General features: G+C 49.3%; 1 protein-coding gene across 2 annotated transcripts in view; it reads right to left on the bottom strand.

Annotated features, from left to right (window-relative positions):
* The window catches only part of LOC115083670 (oocyte zinc finger protein XlCOF6-like), a 61,487-nt gene extending 43,998 nt beyond the window's left edge, over window positions 1-17,489 (bottom strand). For both annotated transcript variants that reach the window (XM_029587621.1, XM_029587622.1), the window contains exons 1-4: window positions 17,436-17,489; window positions 6,040-6,156; window positions 5,833-5,940; window positions 5,487-5,582 (exon numbers count right to left, since the gene is read on the bottom strand). In XM_029587621.1, coding sequence (XP_029443481.1) covers window positions 5,487-5,582; window positions 5,833-5,940; window positions 6,040-6,156; window positions 17,436-17,469 — 355 coding nt within the window. In that variant the 5' untranslated portion in view covers window positions 17,470-17,489. The remainder of the gene's footprint in view (window positions 1-5,486; window positions 5,583-5,832; window positions 5,941-6,039; window positions 6,157-17,435) is intronic.
* Window positions 17,490-19,657: the final 2,168 nt, after the last annotated feature.

Below are 19,657 nucleotides of genomic sequence, written 5' to 3'. Positions count from 1 at the left end.
AGGTCCAGTAACGACAATATCGTTCTTGGGAATAGAGTTGGATTCCGTGCGAATGACAGCAAGATTACCGGAAGAAAAAGTAGCTAAATTGCGCAACATGATTCAACAAACGGGCGCCGCAAAGAAGATCACGCTACAAGTCGCACAAAGCATTTTAGGAACCCTCAATTTCGCGTGCCGTGTGATACCCATGGGCAGAGCATTCATGAGAAGGTTGGCAACTGCAACGGTTGGGTTAAAGAAGCCACATCATTACCTTCGCGTATCGCAAGAGATTAGGGAGGACTTTCGGATATGGAACGATTTCCTAGTCAGATTCAACGGCATCTCAGTCATCCAGGACCCCCCCCTATCCAACCAGGATCTGAACGTACAAACCGATGCATCAGGCGGTTGGGGATTCGGCGCGTTATGCCAAGGGGCCTGGTGTGCCGAACCGTGGCCAGAGGAATGGAAAGAAAAAGGATTGACAAAAAATATCACCTTCTTAGAGCTGTTTCCAATATGGGTCACATTGGTACTATGGAGCGACAAACTTAGGAACAGACACATAATATTCTGGTGCGACAACCAGGCTGTCGTCCACGTGCTGAACGCACAATCCGCAAAATGCCAGAGAGTAATTAATTTGCTGAGAGAGATAGTGCTGGAAGCGCTGCGCAACAATATAACCGTCAAGGCTAGACACGTCCCAGGGGTGTTAAATGGCGCGGCAGATGCGTTATCGCGAGCTAAATGGCATTTATTTCGCAAACAGGTACCGACGGCAGACGAGACAGCAACAGCTATGCCACATCAATTATGGCAAATTGGCCTTCAATAAAAAGAGACCTATTCCAGAGATCAGTAGCACCGGCCACTTGGACATCATACCGACGCAGTTTCGATGAAGTCTCTAGTTTCCTCCGAAGGATCGGATGGACACAAGGACCAGTAACCGAAGAACTATTAATCAAATTCATCATAGCAGCGAAAGAGAGAGGAATGTCCAGGAACGCCGTGATTAAGCGACTGGCGGGAACAGCATTCTTCCTCAAAGCATTCGGTTGGGGAGACCCAACAAAATCGTTCTTGGTAAAGAAGTTGCTGGCAGGATGGGCAAAGAAGATAGGCCCAAAAAGGGACGATAGGCATCCTATTACGCACCACAGGTTGCAGGCGCTATGGGCCGTACTCGAAAAAATCTGCAAATCGGCATTCGAGACCAAGCTGTTCAGGCTCGCCTTTTCGCTAGCATTCTACGGAGCCTTTCGAGTCAGCGAATTAGTGGCACGTAATAAAAAAGACGAAGGGGAGAACGGGTTGCTGATAAAAAACGTGCTATGCACACCCGAGATCCTACGGATAACGATAATACGATCCAAGACCGATCAGCAAGGAAAAGGTTCCACCTTAAGGCTCAACCCAGTGGTGGGGTGTAACACCTGCCCAATCTTTAACGCCAGAGAATATTTAAAGACGCGCCCAGGGGGCAGAAACCATCTGCTGATACACCAAGACGGCTCCCCGCTGACAAAATTTCAGCTGATAACCGTGCTGAAAGCAGCCGCAAGCAAATTAAATTGGGACATTAACAAATTCAGTTCACACTCGTTTCGAATAGGCGCAGCTACGAGCGCAGCGCAAGCGGGATTGGACAAGGACACGATAAAAAGGATCGGGAGATGGAGATCAAACGCAGTCAATACATACATACGGCTGGACAGGGTGGCGCCTAATGGAACTAATCAAACTTGTTAATTTTATTTTCCAGAGCAACAGAGGGCGCAGCGGTCAGCTTGGATCATTGGCCACTCATATGTAAGATGGGCAGCCAAGAGAGCGCACGAACGACCATATGGACAGCATCTGGGCCTGGCTCCCCAAGGGTGGAGCGTGTCATGGATAGGAAAGCCAGGCATGCGATGGAAGCAATTATTGCCCCTATTACGGCGCCTGAGAGAATACAAGGCGGCTCCGGAAGTAATAATAGTACATCTGGGGGGCAATGACTTGAATTCATCGACTTGCAAAAGTCTCATACAATTAATAAAGGACGACTTACAAACAATTTCAGGTCTATACCCAAATGCAGCGGTGATCTGGTCTGAAATCATCCCAAGGCCTAAGTGGACAGACTCCAAGATATGGAACAGGGGTAGAAAGAAAGTGAATAGACAGTTGGAGACGTGGGCAGGCAAAAGGGGAAAGCAGCAGATCAGACATCAGTGGGCAGAAGACAAATGTCCGGGACTGTTCAGGGAGGACGGGATACACCCGTCGGACATTGGGTATGATATATTCAATAACGTGTTACAGGACGCCATTGAAGCCGGGTTCACAAGGAAGCAAAAGGCCGCAGCGAGTTAAGTTAATGGGGGGACGCGAGGCAAGGGGTTACCTACCTCGCGCCTTGGCGGTTACCCGGGTCGGGCAAACATTGAGTAAGGGATGCCGGCGGCATCACCAGACGGAGTGGGAGCCGTCAGCGCCATGGGAGGCGCCGCTAAGGCGGGGCGCGACGAAAAGCGCCAAGGGCGGGACCCCCGCCAGGGTGAGGTCACGCGGCGGGGGATCCTGGCTACAGGACGCCTGGCTTGGTTACGGCAGGCGGCCAGGGCAGCGTACCGGCTCGGGTATACCAGAAAGATAATATATAAGTTGTTAAACAATAAAGCTGCGGCCTTTTTACACCAAACAACAGTTGTCAAGAGTTTGATGTTACGTTAAGTTATCACGGGGAAAACAAGCGGGAAAAGGGGGGACGGGAAAAGCGGACGCCACACACAGAGAGTAAGTGGTGACTGCGTACGTTATGCGCCTCTAGGATTGTATTTTTAAACAAAGTCCATGCCTATTGAACACTTAACCTTTGCAGTTGCACCTTTCAGTTTTTTTCTAACTATTTTCCTCATTTTATCAAAGTTTCCCTTTTGAAAGTTTAGTGTTAGAGCTGCAGATTTACTTATTGTCCCCCTTCCAGTTATTAGTTTAAATTTGATCCTGTTATGATCACTTTTGCCAAGTGGCCCCACCGCTGTTACGTCTCTCACCAAATCCTGTGTTCCACTAAGAATTAAATATAAAATAGATCCCTTTCTTGTTGGTTCCTGAACCAATTGCTCATGAAGCAGTCATTTATTACATGCAGGAACTTTATGTCTCTAGCAAGTCCTGATGTATTGGGGTAATTGAAATCTCCCATTATTATTGCACTGCCAAATTGGTTAGCTTCCCTGATTTCTCTAAGCATTTCACCAGGAATCAAAAACCTTCCACACACGAACATAAGAGATAGAGGTGGATGTTTTCCTGGCTCGAAGAAGGGTAGAGATTACTTCCTCTGTGTAACCTCATCTCCTCAGTCACTGCCTCTCAAAAGCCAGGCCGCAAGACAGAAGCGATCTACCTGGTTGAAAAATACTGGACCCTGGCGAAAAAGATGCGGGAGGTGGCCCAGAAGAACCGGACCGTCCACCGCGAGGATGACTAGATCTGCAAACCACGGCCGTCATGGCCACTCCGGCGCCACCAGAATCACCTTTCCTATTAGAGGCCATGGGGAAAGCACGTACAGCAGAATGTCGAGGGGCCAAGGAAGGACCAGAGCATTCACCCCTTCCGCTCCATGCTCCCGTCTTCGACTGAAGAAGCACGGAGCTTTTGTATTCCGTTGAGTAGCCATTAAGTCAAGATGGGGAGCCCCCCACCTGCGGACTAGTAGCGCCATTGCTTCCTCGGATAGTTTCCACTCTCCGGGATCTATGCGTTGGCGGTTCAAGAAATCCGCCTGAACATTGTCCACTCCTGCAATGTGAGACGCTGCCAGGAGGGTTAGGTGCTTTCCGCCCAGCTCATCAGCTTGTCCGTCTCCCGAGAGACGTGCCGACTCTTTGTTCCCCCTTGATGATTGATATATGCCACCGTGGTGGCATTGTCGGACAGAATCCTCACCGCCCTGTGGCACACTAGCGGGTAAAACCTTTTCAGCCCCACCAGCGGGGGGGTCCTCCGGAGTCAAAACGGGCAGTGAAGGAAATGAATCTGTGTGCAGGCTGCCATTTGGCTGCGTTTCAGCAGCCGCCCCAGAAATCAAGATGGTTGTCGTTCCCGCACTCTGCATGAACGGGGCCGACCCCCCTGACAGCAGCTGCACTTGCGACCGCAAGTTCTGCCGATCCGCCACTCTCGAGGAGCTCTCCCCACCGGGGAGGCACCGAGAGCAAATCCCTTCATGAGAGAGCCACATCCCAGGCTCCCCGCAGGCGGAGCATCGCGCCGAATGCGGCATGGGGGCGAAAAACGGCTGAGCGAAGCCGGCAAAAAAATACACCCCCGAAGCCTGGCAGGAGCAGGTAAGCCCGTCTAACCTCCGCTCCCAAACAGCACAGGAACCACACTGCAACCAATTACAGAGACCAGCTGAGGAATGCCGCCTCTCAGCCAGTACTGCCCTGAGGCAGGAACTTCTCCGGGCAGCCGGTTGCAGCGCAGGGGGAGAGGCTGGACCATCAGCTTGCACCCCTGCGAGCCAGGTCACATCTAACAACCACCTACCTGATACTAAAATACAGTCAATACCAGGTGAAAATGCAAGATGTCTGTTTTTTTGTTTTTTTAATAGACAAAAGAGAAAGAAAGGAAAAATCTTCCCCAAAACTTTTTTTTTTTTAATCGATCCATTCAAAGGAATAAAATTAATGTGGGAGGAAGCAGAAACAAAGTCTTCCCTAACTTTCCAACCCAAATTCTAAATTTCTTCTAAAAATGGGAACTGCAGATTCTGCCACTTTCATCTGCTGGAGACAGAAAAATACTGAAGGGACGCAGAGGGCGCAACTGGTTAATAGAGGGCACCCTACAAGTTTTTCCTCTGTCTCCATCTGCTGGAAGGGAGGCATAACCCACGGTCTGGACTGATCCGGGTACATACAGGGAACTATAGATTATAAAACTGTGGTTGTATGAGTCCCTCCTTCAGTCTCATTGTGAGTCTTATACCCACAGTGAACTCAAACCCGCTGTAAGCCATCAAGATCCTCTCACCTTCCATGACCCTCATTCTCAACATAAGCCTTATAACCAATGTGAACTCCAAACCCGCTGCGAGCTTATACCCATCGTGATCCTCTCACTTTCCATGACTCTCATTCTCACCATGAGCCTTATATCCATTGTAAGCCTCAGATCTGCCCTGATGCTCAGTCTCAGACCTGCCATAATCATTATATCTGTCCTCATTCTAAACCTGTGCCAATGAAATGTGAATATCATCTCAGCAGCTCACTGGACCCAGCTGTACCTGTGACCTCCAGGAAGTGTTACAAAGCGGGGCTACACAGATCTCGGTACACAGCTCTGCTGCCGCATTTCTACCTCTTCTGCCCCTCAGTAAACAGCTGTAAACCTGCAGATGAGTTTCCCAGGGTGTGTCACCAACTCATCCTGTGCTCTGTAATTCTCCCTCTTACAGTACAGTATTTTCTATTATTTCTATTATTACTCACCTGTGTATGAGTGAGTAACCTCTCTCTCTCCTGATTCCTGGGGATCCCAGACATTTGGCTCTTCCTCTGGTTTGACAAGAATGATAATTTCATGGCCTGAATGTGAGAATGTAAAATTGATTGAGCTATATTATTCCTCTCCTGTACTCCGTAATACCTCCCATTACTCTTTACAATTATATATTACTCACCCATATCCTGTAATCCCTCTTCTTGCTCTGTACAGTGTTATAGGGTACAGGTGAGAAATAATTTCTCCTCTTGCTCTGCACAGAATGTGCTATTATCTCTCACCGGTACTCTGAAATACTTCCTCTTATTCTGTACAGTATTTATTATTACTCACCTGTATATGACTGAGTAACTCCTCGCTGTCCTGACTCCTGTGGATCTTGGATTTTCAGCTCTTCTTCTTGTGAAATCCTCACTGTATCAGGATTGATAATTGCATGGCCTGTGTGGAAGAATGGAGAGGAACCTCAGTTACCTCATCACTCCCCTGTATTCTGTAATATCTCCTATTACTCTGTACAGCGCGTGTGTTATTTCTCACCTGTGCCTGAGTGAGTAACTTCTCCCTCTGCTAACTCATGGGAATCCTGGACATACGGCTCTTCTTCGTGTTTAATCCTCGATAATGTATTAGGATCAGGATTTATCCTTTCTTGGCCTGTATCCAGGGATATAAAAAAGAAAGAGAAATTACTACTTAACTGATAATTTCCTTTTCCTTAACGAAGAGAGGTTAATCCACAACCAATAGGTTATGCACCTGTACCAGCAGATGGAGACAGAGGAAAGCTGACATCACAGTATATATACCCCTGCACTGACATCAGCCCGCCAGTATTCTCTGCAAAAGCAGACTGTGGACAACTAAATAAAACATGATCATAACTATTAACAGACAACCATTCAAACACTTAGTTAACAGGAAAACATTGAGCTCAGCAAGGAGTGTAATATCACTAATCTGGAGACTGGATCTGACACTTACCAGTAATCCCCAGAAACGCAGCCAGTCTGGAGGACAATAGCAGCCAAGGGCAGGAAGGTGGATTAACATTATCAGGGAAGTAGTAATTTCTTCTCTCTTAGCATTCAGACAGGTTAATCCTCGACCAGTGTGATGTATAAAAGCAACTCCTGAACAGGGAGGGAGGCTGCCCGCGGTCCGATCAACTCCACACGCGCGAAGGTTGCGTCCTCCCAGACCTGAACATCCAAGCGGTAACGCATGGAAAAGTTGTGTAAGAAGGACCACGTCGCAGCTCGGCAAATCTCGACGGGTGACAACAACCTAACTTCCGCCCATGACACTGACTCCTGTGGATCTTGGGTTTTCAGCTCTTCTTCTTGTGAAATCCTCACTGTATCAGGATTGATAATTTCATGTCCTGTGTGGAAGAATGGAGAGGAACCTCAGTTACCTCATCACTCCCCTGTATTCTGCCCATGACACTGTCTGAGCCTTAGTGGAATGAGCCCTAAGCTGACTACACAACGGCTGCTCAGTATCTGCATACGCGGCCGTGATAACCTCCTTAATCCAGCGGGCTACCACAGCCTGCAATGCCAGCTCGCCCTGTTTACCCCCACCATAGAGTATAAACAGTCGGTCCGTCTTCCTGAGAGGTTTAGAAACCTCCAGATAAGGAAGTGATGTCACTCCACCGACTGGCAGCCTAGGGAACGAGCTCCCGAACCCGATCTTCAAACTAGCAGGTTTAGTAAGCAGGACCTCCAATTTCGCAGTGAAACGAGTGGACGGGCTGTGAGATATACACGGGATGTCTGTGAGAAAAAAATTAGGCGAGTTAAAACATTTCTCCTTTGAACCAGTGCGGTCGCGGCCTCCCGGAGTTGCGATGGAGGAGGGAGAAGCCCACGAAAATGGCGGTGAGACTGGGCCTGAGGCGGTGAGCGTTGAGCCCGAGCCCCCGATTTCCACCACGGACTCGCTTCCTCTTACTCGCGAGGGCTTTCAGGCCTGGGTCGGGGAACTTAAGGAGGAGGTGGGCACCCTGAAGGCAGAAATAAAGACGATGATTGGGGAGCTGCGTCATGACCACGAGGAATTGGAAGACCACGTGGGAGCAGCGGAGCAACGGATAGAAGAGGTGGAGGATCAGCAAGAGTCCCTGCAACGAGAAGTGAAACTACTGCAAGAGTCCAATAGAGAACTAAGGACCTGGGTAGAAGACTTGGAAAATCGCTCGAGGGGCAACTTGAGGTTTCGGGGGATTCCTGAGGAATCTGCTTATATGGATTGCACAGTGGTGGTAAAAGATATCTGTGAACTGCTACTGTTTGACAATAACCCCCCGGAAGGAAGATCGGAGGTTATCTTGGATAGGGCCCACAGAGCCCTGGCTAAACCCCGGGGTAATCAGCCAAGGGACATAGTAGTGAGCTTCCACTCTTATCCGATTAAAGAAAGAGTACTGGCGCAAGCAAGGAAAAGGAAGGACATTATTTGTCAGGGATATCCTATTGAAGTATTCCAGGATTTGTCTGCTCATACCATCAGGAAGCGGCGGGAGTTTAAGGATATCGTGGCGGTTCTACGTAAAAGAGAGGTGTGATACAAGTGGCTTTTTCCTTTTGGACTCTCTTTCACCATCAGAGGATCCACATCTAGAGTTCAAACTGTGGAAGATGCCAAGAAAATCATGGCCGCTGCTGGGATGTCACCCTTGCATGGAGGAGATGAAGCACAGCCTGCAGAGATCGATCGGAGAGATCATCTTCAGAGATGGCAGAGGGTGCAATCCTGAGGAAAGAGGCTACAAAGGAATTCGGAAGACAATACTCCATCCTTGGATCCAAATAGATGAAGTTCTATATCTGCAATCTTTTTCAAGTTGACTGTTCTTTCTCTTTTTAAAGTTGGAGGTCCATAGACATTCGAGACTTCACACTTTAATTGTTCTGCTGTAGGTTTTGGACAGAGTTCGAGTAATGTTTTATTAATGCTGCCTGTTATTTAGCAGTTGGGCATTCAGTATTTGAGGGGTCAGATTCGGGTTCCCAAGGCGACCTTTGAGTGATCACTCCTTCTAAAGAAGTAGGGGGAGGGGAGGGAGGACGGGGTGGGGGGGAGAGCGAGGAAGGGCGATTAGAGGATTGGTACTATATTGGACTTGGGGAGGTAGGCGGATTAGGAAGAGGGGTAGATTTTCTCGTAAGTGTGATTGGTGTATAGTATGCAGGGCTATAGGGGGCGTTCCAATTTATGGCAGGTGCAATTAAAATTTTATCATGGAATGTGAAGGGCCTACATTCTCATTATAAACGTAAACGTTTGCTACAGGATGCTCTCAATGCCAAAACGGATATTTTGTTATGTCAAGAGACGCATCTAAGGAAGCGACATGAGAAACTGATGACTTCTCATCATTTTCCAATTCAGTATTATGTGGCGGCTATAGTTAAAGGCAAATATAGTGGAGTTGGCATCCTTTTTTCAAAAAATATAACGGTTGATGTGCAGACAGTGATCCGGGACACGGAAGGTCGTTATATTCTTTTGAAAATCAAAATAGGACATCAAGTTTACACGATAGTGAATATATATGCTCCTAATACAAGCCAAGGTCCCTTTATTGATAAAATAGCTGCCGTTTTGAGACAATGGGCAAAGGGAGTGGTGATAGTGGGTGGGGACTTCAACTTGCCTTGCTACCCCCTACCCTGGATACTAGTACGGGTACATCTGCTTATTCTAAGATGCATAGAAAATGTCTAAGGAACTTTATGAAGGAATGGGACCTGGTTGACATCTGGCATCATATTCATACCTCTGAGAAGTATTACACTTTCTTTTCTGCGGCACATGGTTCATATTCTAGGATAGACATGTTCCTCATAGATAAAAGCTTAGTTAATTTTGTAGAGGATGCCAGTATTGATGTGCTCACCTGGTCGGATCATGCAGCGATAAGCATTTCATTACAGGGATTGGGTGATCAAGGGGGGGAAAGATTTTGGAAACTCAATGAGAGTTTTTTGGAAGACAGTCAGTATGAACTTCAATTTCGTCAGGAAATGGAACACTATGTCGTAGAAAATGATACTGGGGATATATCTCCTATTACAGTGTGGGATTGTCTTAAGGCGGTAGCAAGAGGTAAGCTTATCGCACGCACCACCCATGTTAAGAGGGAGAGAGAGTGTCAGAGATTTACTATTCTACAACAAATAGGAAAATTGGAAATTCGTAATAAGCGGAGCCCAGATCCCCAGTTTGCTCTAAACTAAAATGTTTAAGGAGCGATCTTGAACAACTCAATCTGAGAAGCATCGCACACCAACTAGATAGGGCAAAACAGGAATACTTTGAGGGAGGTAACAAAGCGGGTCGGTTGTTAGCTAGACCTCAAAGCCCGGATGAGTCTTAATCAAATACTTAAGATTCAAAATGAGAAGGGAGAAATGTTATCAGAGAATGCGGCCATCAGAGACCGATTTACTCAATTTTACCAACAATTATATTCCAGACGACAGGATATTTCACAGGGTGATATCCAGGCTTACTTGTCTGACATTCATCTTCCGCAACTGGGGGCTCTCCAACAGGTGATGGTAAATAAGGAAATAACAGAATTTGAGGTGGTGCAAGCTATTAAGGGTTTAAAAATGGGTAAGTCCCCTGGGGTGGATGGCTTCTCCGCAGGCTTTTATAAAAAGTTGAGTGCAGTGGTCTCTGGGCCCCTAACTAGAGCTTTTAACCATTTATTTATTTATTTATTTAAAAGCTTTTATATACCGAAGATCATGTACAAGTACATATCGCTTCGGTTTACATAAAACCAGAATTAGAAAAACCATGGGCATGGTGTACATGGAACAATAAACATTAAAACAAATAATACAAATATAAATTATATAATAATAGTAATAATGTTAGTAATAATAATAAAATAAAATAAAATCAATAAACTGTGAGTATGCAACAAACAGGGTAGATATTGAGTATGTGGTGCATTGAAGAATTATGCATGGAGAACATTAAATCTCTGACAGGAAAATATCAGCTCATGCCAATAAAGCAGGGATTACGATTTTGGCCAAGCCAGGAAAAGACCCGACGCAGTGTGGGTCTTATGGGCCTATATCGCTAATCAATTTAGACTTGAAGCTTTTAGCTAAGATATTGACTAATAGGCTGGGGGGTGTCGCGACATCTTTAATTCACCCCGATCAGACTGGATTCGTCCCTGGCAGGCCTGCAGCAGATAATGTGAGATGGGTTTTAGATTTGATATGGTGAGAACAGAAAGAACAAGTGCCCATGGTCCTTCTCACAGTTGATGCTGAGAAAGCATTTGATATGGTGCACTGGGATTACCTATTGGCAATATTAGATAAAATGGGGCTCGGAGGCAATTTTTCAACCTGGATTAAGGAGCTGTATCGGAGTCCCAATGCCTGTATCAAAGTAAATGGGGGTTATTCCCCGTTTCAAACTGAACGGGGAATGAGGCAGGGATGTCCTCTCTCGCCCTTCTTATTCGCCCTTTATCTTGAACCATTAGCGGAGGCGATCAGATCACAGGGAGAGATACAGGGATTATGAGTGGGGGATCAAGAATATAAACTTTCTATGTTCGCTGACGACGTTTTATTTAGCATTTCTTCTCCTGAGTTGTCACTAGCACATTTATTGTCTACACTGACTAGGTTTAGTGCCTTTTCTGGCTACCACCTGAATGCAGAGAAATCTGAATTGCTAAATGTTTCAGTCCCATCGTCTCAATTTGACAGGTTACAGAAGATATTTCCGTTTAAGGAGTTCATAAAAGCCTGAAATATTTAGGAGTTAAAATTGGCCCTAAATTAGAACATTTATTACAGCTTAACTATGGGGGACTATGGTCCAAAATTGTGCAGGATTTGCAAGCGTGGGAAAGATTAGGCTTATCGTGGTTAGGCCGTATAGCAACGGTAAAACTGAATATCTTGTCTAGGTTTAATTACTTATTTCAAACTCTGCCTATTGCTATTCCACGGGAATCTTTCACTCTATGGCAAAAGAAGTTATTGCGATTTATCTGGCGTCACCGACCACCCAGAGTCAGTAGACAGGTGTTATATCTCACAAAGCAGAGGGGGTGGCCTAAAGGTACCGTGCTTGTCCTGGTTATTATGTTGTTGCGCAGTTATGCTCGGCCATCTATTGGCATACATCAGGGAAAGGGAGGAGATCGGTACAATTGGAAAGGGATCTGATTCGGGGAGGGGGACCTAGCTCCCTACTCTGGCTGCGAAAAGCAGATAGGCCGGTTCTTAAATATGTTGCACCCACAATATGCTACACTTTAGCACTCTGGGATGCTTTGAAAACGAAGCTGGTGGGAGACAGGAAAATTGGTTCTTACCTGCTAATTTTTGTTCCTGTAGTACCATGGATCAGTCCAGACTGCTGGGTTATGCCTCCCCTCCAGCAGATGGAGTCAGAGAAAACTGAAAAGACACCCCCTTACATACCGGTGTGCCACCTGCGTCCCCTTCAGTATAATTAATATCAAAGCAGAGACTGGGCCCTGACGCCCAGTAGGGGTTGTCGCCCTGCGCCTATATACGCCGCCACAATAGCATCTTTTAGCCAGCGAGCGATCGTTGTCTTCGTGGCCTTGGATCCCTTTTTGGGACCATGCCAAAGGACAAACAGATGATCCGACAAACGAAACTCATTAGTGACCTCCAGGTAACGGATCAGGATGCGCTTGACATCAAGCTTACGGAGCTCTCGAGGCTCATTAAAGGAGAAAGAGGGGAGCTCCACTGTCTGATTCAGATGAAATGCCGAGACCACCTTAGGCAGGAAGGAGGGCACCGTGTGTAAGGTGACCCCGGAATCCGTGAAACGGAGGTAGGGCTTCCTGCAGGACAGAGCCTAGAGCTCTGAAACCCGGTGGGCAGAGTAAATGGCCACGAGGAAAACCGTCTTGAGAATGAGATCCTTGAGGGTAGCGGAACGCAGAGATTCGAACGGAGGACCTCCCAAGATCCGTAGGACCAAGTTGAGGCTCCAGGAAGGACAAGGAGCTTGAACCAGAGGCTTTAGATGCTTCACCCCTCCTTGAGAATACGGACGATATCCAGGTGAGAGGAAAGCTGAATTCCCTCCTGTCGATGTACCAGGGCTCCAAGCGCAGAGACCTGAACTCTCAGTGAGTTGTAGGCGAGGCCCTTCTCCAGGCCCGCCCGGAGGAACGAGAGGACTGGGGTACAAAGGCCATCCGTGGCAGTGCCAAATGGGAAGCGCACCAGGATTCGAAAACTTTCCACACCCGGACATAAGCGAGGGACGTAGAAGTCTTCCGAGCCTTGAGGAGAGCTGAAACTACTGCCTCCAAATATCCCCGGCATCTCAGTCTACGCCTCTCAAAAGCCAGGCTGCAAGACAGAAGCGATCTGCCTGGTCGAAAAATACTGGCCCTTGATGAAGTAGACGCTGCAGATGGCAGAGGCAGAGAGGGCCATCCACCGCCAGGTTGACCAGATCCGCGAACCACGGGCGGGGGGGGGGGGCCATTCCGGCACCACTAGAATCACCAGAACCCGGTGGACTTCGATTCTCTAGAGGACCCTGCCCACGAGGGGCCACGGTGGGAACACGTAGAGGGGAAGGAGACTTGGCCATGGGAGTACTAGCACGTCCACCCCTTCCGCGCCATGCTCCCTCCTGCGACTGAAGAACCGCGGGGCCTTTGCGTTGTGAGAGGTGGCCATGAGATCCAGGTGAGGGCCCCCCCCCCCCCAACGCTGAATGAGGAGCTGCATCGCCTCCTCGGAGAGCTCCCACTCTCCCGGATCGAGACGTTGTCGGCTCAGGAAGTCCGCCTGAATGTTGTCTACCCCAGCGATGTGGGAGACCGCCAATCGGGAGAGGTGGATCTCCGCCCACGCCATCAGCTTTGTCCGTCTCCACCGAGACATGACGACTTCTCGTGCCTCCCTGGCAATTGATGTAAGCTACCGTGGTCGCGTTGTTTGAGAGAATCCTGACCGCCCGATGATGGACGAGAGGAAGGAAACTTCTCAGTGCCAGGCGAACCGCTCTGGTTTCCAAGCGATCAATTGGCCAGGTAGCCTAAGCCCTTGTCTACTGCCCCTGAACCGAGCTCGTTTGACAGACTGCTCCCCAGCCGGAGAGATTGGCATCCGCGGTAACCACTACCCAGTCTGGGATGTCCAAGGGCATTCCCTGCGCCAAGTGGCGCAGGTCTAGCTACCAACTCAGGCTGTCTCTGGCTGACTGTGGGAGTGGAAGGATGACTTGGAACTCCTGCGACACCGGTTTCCAGCAGAAGAGTAACGCTCTCTGCAGAGGCCGCATATGCGCAAAGGTCCAAGGTACTAGATCCATCCTAGATACGATGGAACCCAAAAGCTGTAGGTAATCCCAGATCGTGGGCAAGGAGAGGCAAGAGAAATGTTGAACCTGTGTCAAGAGCGCCTGGGCGCGATCCGGCCTGAGGAACACCTTGCCCATCGCTGTGTCGAACCGTGTCCACAGAAAGTCCAGAGACTGCGAAGGGGTAAGTCTGCTCTTGGTGTAATTGATAACCCAACTGAGGGATTGCAGCAGCTATACCACTCTAGTGACCGCCTGATGACCCTGGAGCAAGATCTTCGCTCGAATGAGCCAGTCGTCCAGATATGGGTGAACCAGAATTCCTTCCCTGCGGAGAGCTGCCGCTACCACCACCATTACCTTCGTGAAAGTTCGGGGGGCGGTCGCCAGACCAAAGGGTAGTGCCTGGAACAGGAAAAGCTCTCCTAGAGTCTTGAAACGCAGGAACCGCTGATGCTCCTTGAGGATGGGAATGTGAAGGTAAACCTCCGTCAGATCTAGGGAGGCCAGGAATTCCCCTTGATGGACTGCAGCGATCACCGAGCACAAGGTCTCCATCCTGAAGTGATCGACCTTGAGCGACTTGTTGACCAACTTGAGGTCCAGAATGAGGCGGAAGGAACCCTCCTTCTTGGGGACCACAAAGTAAACTGAATAGTGGCCGGAGCCCAGTTCCGTGGGGGGCACTGGAATGATGGCCCCTAGAGCCAGAAGCCTGTCAAGAGTTTGTCGCACAATGAGCTGCTTTTGAGGCGATCCGCAGGGAGAGAAGAGGAATCTGTCTCTTGGGGGTCGAGCAAAATCCAATGCGTAGCCGTGTCTTAGGATATCGAGGACCCACTGATCCGACGAGATCCTGACCCACTCCTTGTAAAAACGAGAAAACTGGCCCCCGATCCTGGGAGTCGGGGAGTGGGCCCGCCTGGCATCATTGTGTAGACGTAGAGGATGTGCCTTGTGCCATCCCGTCCCTTGTCGGTCTACGGCCTCAAAAAGGATGGAACCAAGACTGAGAGCGGGAAGAGGGCATCCTAGGCGTTGCCTGTCTAGTGGTGCGGAAGCGATGTTGACTGCAGAACTGGCTTCTGGAGGCAGTGAACGATCTGGTAGTTCGCGGCCGATCTTCCGGGAGCCTATGTACCGTGTTCTCTCCCAGAGATTTGATGATCTGGTCCAGATCATCCCCGAAGAGGAATTTCCCTTTAAAAGGGAGGGATCCCAACCGTGTCTTGGAGGAGGAATCCGCCGACCAGTTGCGGAGCCAGAGAAGACGGCGGGCAGAGACTGCCACTACCATTGATCTGGCCACACTCGGCGGAGGTCATAAAGTGCATCTGCTCCGTAGGCAATAACGGCCTCCAGACGGTCAGCCCGACTGTGCTTCCTCCAGAGGTAGATCGTGAGAAGTGAGGAGCTGCTGAACCCAGCAAAGTCCTGCTCTTTGCGCCAGGCGAGCTACAGATGGTCGCCCGGACTCCCAGCACGGAGACCTCGAATACCCTTTTGAGGTAGACCTCTAGCTTTCTGTCCTGTAGATCCCGTAGCGCTGTGGCTCCAGTCACCTGGAATAGTTGTTCGCTTCGTGACTGCCGAAACCGCCAAGTCAATCTTCGGGACCGTAAGTCAGCTCTAGGAAATCCTCAGGGAGAGGATACAGTTTTTCTATTGCACTGCTGACCTTGATGGAGGCTTCGGGCGAGTCCCATTCCCTAGCTAACAGCTGGAGAAAGTTAGGATGAGTAGGAAAGGTCCTATTCGGAGGGAGGAGCCCCACCAGAACGAGGTCTCCCTTCTTCCCCGAAGGAGTGGGACCAGGTAGATCCAGAGGCGGCACAATGTCCAGTTCTTGCAGGATATGAGGGATAAGAGTGTACAACTTGTCCTTTTGGAAAATCCGCAATACTCTGGGATCGTCCCCTTCCATTTGCGAAGCAAGCAGGGAATCCTGGGGATCATCCAAGTCCAGGGTCTGGCCCCTGATCCACTCTCCCCCCCCACAGGGGGGAGGACCAAACGCACCCGAGAAGACCCCTGAGGGACCGCTGGGGCCTGTACTCCCTTGGGGAACTCCCACAGGAGGGTCAGCCTTCCTGGGGACCTTGGGCGGCAGGGGCCCAGGGAGAGGATCCAAAGGCTGTGACATCCTGGTCAGATAGGCATTGTGAATGAGAAGCACAAAATCTATAGAAAACGGGGGCGGGCCCGAGGGAGGCAGAAACGAAGGATCCCCCGCAGGCAGAACGGGCTCCAGAGGAGAAATCCTGTGTTAAAACCGGTGGAAACAGCGTCAAAATATTGTCCGATGCGTCCTCTATAGGGGCCGGGCCCCGGCTCTGCATCCAAGATGGCCGCCGTTCCCACGCTCAGCGGGATAGGGGCCTGCCTCTGCCTGTACGAGCACGCTTGGCTTTGCGAAATTGTACTTCCCGCCGGCTGCGAGGTGCCCTCCCCCCCCCCAGGGAGGCACCTCGTGCAGATCCCCTCGCGGGAGAGCAGTGACCTGGGTTCCCCGCACGCCGAACATCTGAAGGCCCTCGGCATGACCGGGGGGAGGGGAGCCACGAAGGAAAAGGCAGGTAGTGCCGCGGAGAGCGGGAAAGGACGACCTCCGCTTCAAAACTCACACCGACCCTAGGAGCTCCTGCTCCTTTCTGTCAGGCACCACAGAGGAATGTGAGCTCTCTGCGGCTGGCAGCCCCGGGGAATGCGCGTCTTGGGGCCACAGGTCGGAACGCGGCGGTGGGGGGGGGGGGGGGGGAAGAGGTTGAACCCTTAAACATGCACCCTGCAGTCGGGCTGTATCGGGAAATAACCTGAAGAAAGCAAAGTATACATACTTACCCCTTACAGCCAGAGGTGAAGAGAAAAACAAAACACCAGACAGAGAGAAAGAAGGAACAAATCTGTCTGCAAGTTTGAAAGTATAAAATCTCTTCTTTTTTTTTTTTTAAACTAGAGAGCTTGATCCATCCAAGGAAGCTTAATAGAGTTAAGAGAAAAGAACAAGTACACTGACAATGTTCCCCTGCTCCTATCTGCTGGAGTCAGAAAGATACTGGAGAGTAGCAGAGGGTGCACTGGTTTAAAGGCAGCACCCTCCGAAGCTTTGTCTGACTCCATCTGCTGGACGGGGGATATAACCCACCGTCTGGACTCATCCTGGTACGTACAGGGAACTATTGTTCTACCACTTCTCCACTTTCCTGAAGTTTTATGTTTAAACGATTTTTATTGGGTTTTCAATGAAACAATACAAAACATAACAAACTAAGGTGGGAGTAGCTCTGATTCCGCCTCAGAACAATACCACCAATATGAAATGACAGAGATCTTCCACATTAACCCGCCCAGTCTGACCCGCCCCCCAACCCCTCATGTAGAAGTGAGTCTAGTATTGGCATTATACATCAAACCAATCCATCAGTCAGGTTGCACACATTAAAGAAAGGGGAGAGACCAGTTAATCATTAATAAGAAGACTGCGAGTCTGATGCGAAAGCGACTGAAAATAAAGCTGCCACTCAGAGAGGAAGCGCCCGGCGTTGCTTTTCTTGAAGTTTTCAAAATGTAAATAATGCAAGTCTTACCAACTGAGCTTAGGGTCTCATAATTCTCCTTCATCACCTCCCTGTATAGTTCCTTCTGCCCTTCATCTAAATACTCCCACTCCTCCTGGGAGAAAGAGACAGCAATGTCCTCAAACGTCACCGGCATCTGAAACACAAGCCAGAAACATTCAGACACGTGGAGGGGCTCAGCGTGCATTAGATCTCAGCTGGATTTTATTCTCCTCACATTTCGTCATGGAGGAATTAGAACATAAGAACTTAAGACTTGCCTATTGTGTCAGACCATAGGTCCATCAAGCCCAGTATCCTGTGTCCAACAGTGGCCAATCCAGGACACAAGTACCTGGCAGCATCCCAAGGATTAGGTGGATTCCATGCTGCTTATCCAAAGAATAAGCCGTGGGATTTCTGCAACTCTCCCTTAATAATGGTTAATGGACTGTTTCCTCCAGGAACTTATCCAAACCTTTTTAAAACACAGCTATACTACAGCTTTCACCACATCCTCTGGTAATGAATTCTAGAGCTTAATGGAGAAATTACTTACCTGATAATTTTGTTTTCCTTAGTGTAGACAGATGGACTCAGGACAATGGGTATGGTGTACTCCTACTAGCAGTTGGAGACAGATCAGATTTCAATCTGACAGTCAGCCCCTAGTACATATACCCCTGCAGGAAGTGCAGCTCTTCAGTATTCTCCTTGGAAAAGCATTGTGGATATATGTGTGAACTGACTAACTTAATAATCTGATTAACTTGAATAACTTCATAACTTGGTTAAACGTTAAAACTTGATTAACTTGAACTGGTTGATTGACTATAGCTGGAGACCGCCAGTGTACTCAACCGGAAAGCGTAGACACCCGGCAGGGTGGATGCTCTAGGTAAATGAAACGTGGCTTACCCTTGAATCATTTGAAAGACCATGTGTAGTGGCAGCCAAGGGTGGGATGCTGAGTCCATCTGTCGACACTAAGGAAAACGAAATTATCAGGTAAGTAATTTCTCCATTTCCTAGCGTGTAGCAGATGGACTCAGGACCAATGGGAAGTATAAAAGCTACTCCCGAACCAGGGTGGGAGGCTGCCCGTGACCCACTTAGTACTGTCCTTGCAAATGCAGTGTCCTCCCGAGCCTGAACAATCCAGACGGTAGTAATCTGGAGAAGGTATGGATGGAGGACCATGTCGCCGCCCTGCAGATCTCAGCCGGTGACAGCATTCTAGTTTCTGCCCAGGATACTGCCTGCGCTCTGGTAGAATGGGCCTTGACCTGTAGAGGCGGTGGCTTGCCTGCTTCTACGTAGGCCGCCTTGATGACTTCCTTGATCCAGCGGGCTATGGTTGCCCGCGAGGCCGCTTCCCCTTGTCTCTTTCCGCTGTGGAGGACAAAAAGGTGGTCCGTTTTTCGTACGGGTTCCGACATTTCCAGATATCAGGATAAGAGTCTGCCGATGTTGAGGTGGCGTAGACTATGGGCTTCTTCCGAATTCTTCAATCCATCCGCCGTTGGTAGCGAGATGGTCTGGTTAAGGTGGAAGTGTGAGACCACTTTGGGGACGAAGGAGGGAACAGTGCGTAGTTGGATGGATCCCGGGGTGAGCCTAAGGAACGGTTCACGGCAGGACAGTGCCTGTAGTTCCGAGATGCGGCGGGCTGAACAAACTGCCAGCAAAAACACTGTCTTTAAGGTTAACAGATGGAGGGACAGGCCTCGGATGAGTTTGAAGGCAGTTCCCACTAGGAAATCCAATACGAGATTGAGATTCCACAGAGGTACTGGCCACTTTAGTGGTGGGCGAATGTGTCTGACTCCTTTCAGGAAGCGTGACATGTCCAGGTGAGAAGCTATGCTGTCGTAGCATGACAATGCGGCCACCAGAACCTTGATGAAGTTGAGGGACAGTCCCTTCTGTAGCCCGTTCTGTAAGAATTCCAGGATCACGGCAACTTTAAATGAGTGTGGCTTGATGTTGTGGTCTTCGCACCAGGCTTCAAATACTCTCCAAATCCTTATGTACGCTAACGATGTGGAGAACTTGCGTGCTCGGAGGAGGGTGTCGATTACAGCCCCCGAATATCTGCTCTCTCAGGCGGGCCCTCTCAATGGCAGGACAGTAAGAGAGAATTGAGCTGGGTCCTCGTGGCGGATCGGACCTTGTTGTAGCAGGTCCCTGTGTGGAGGCAGGGGTAGGGGGTTCCCTGCCAGCAGTCTTCTCATGTCTGCGTACCAGGGTCT

Source organism: Rhinatrema bivittatum, chromosome 2 (genome assembly GCF_901001135.1).
Source record: "Rhinatrema bivittatum chromosome 2, aRhiBiv1.1, whole genome shotgun sequence".
Taxonomy (NCBI): domain Eukaryota; kingdom Metazoa; phylum Chordata; class Amphibia; order Gymnophiona; family Rhinatrematidae; genus Rhinatrema; species Rhinatrema bivittatum.
Note: the sequence above shows the minus strand (reverse complement) of the source record. Positions and strands in the feature narration are given on the sequence as shown.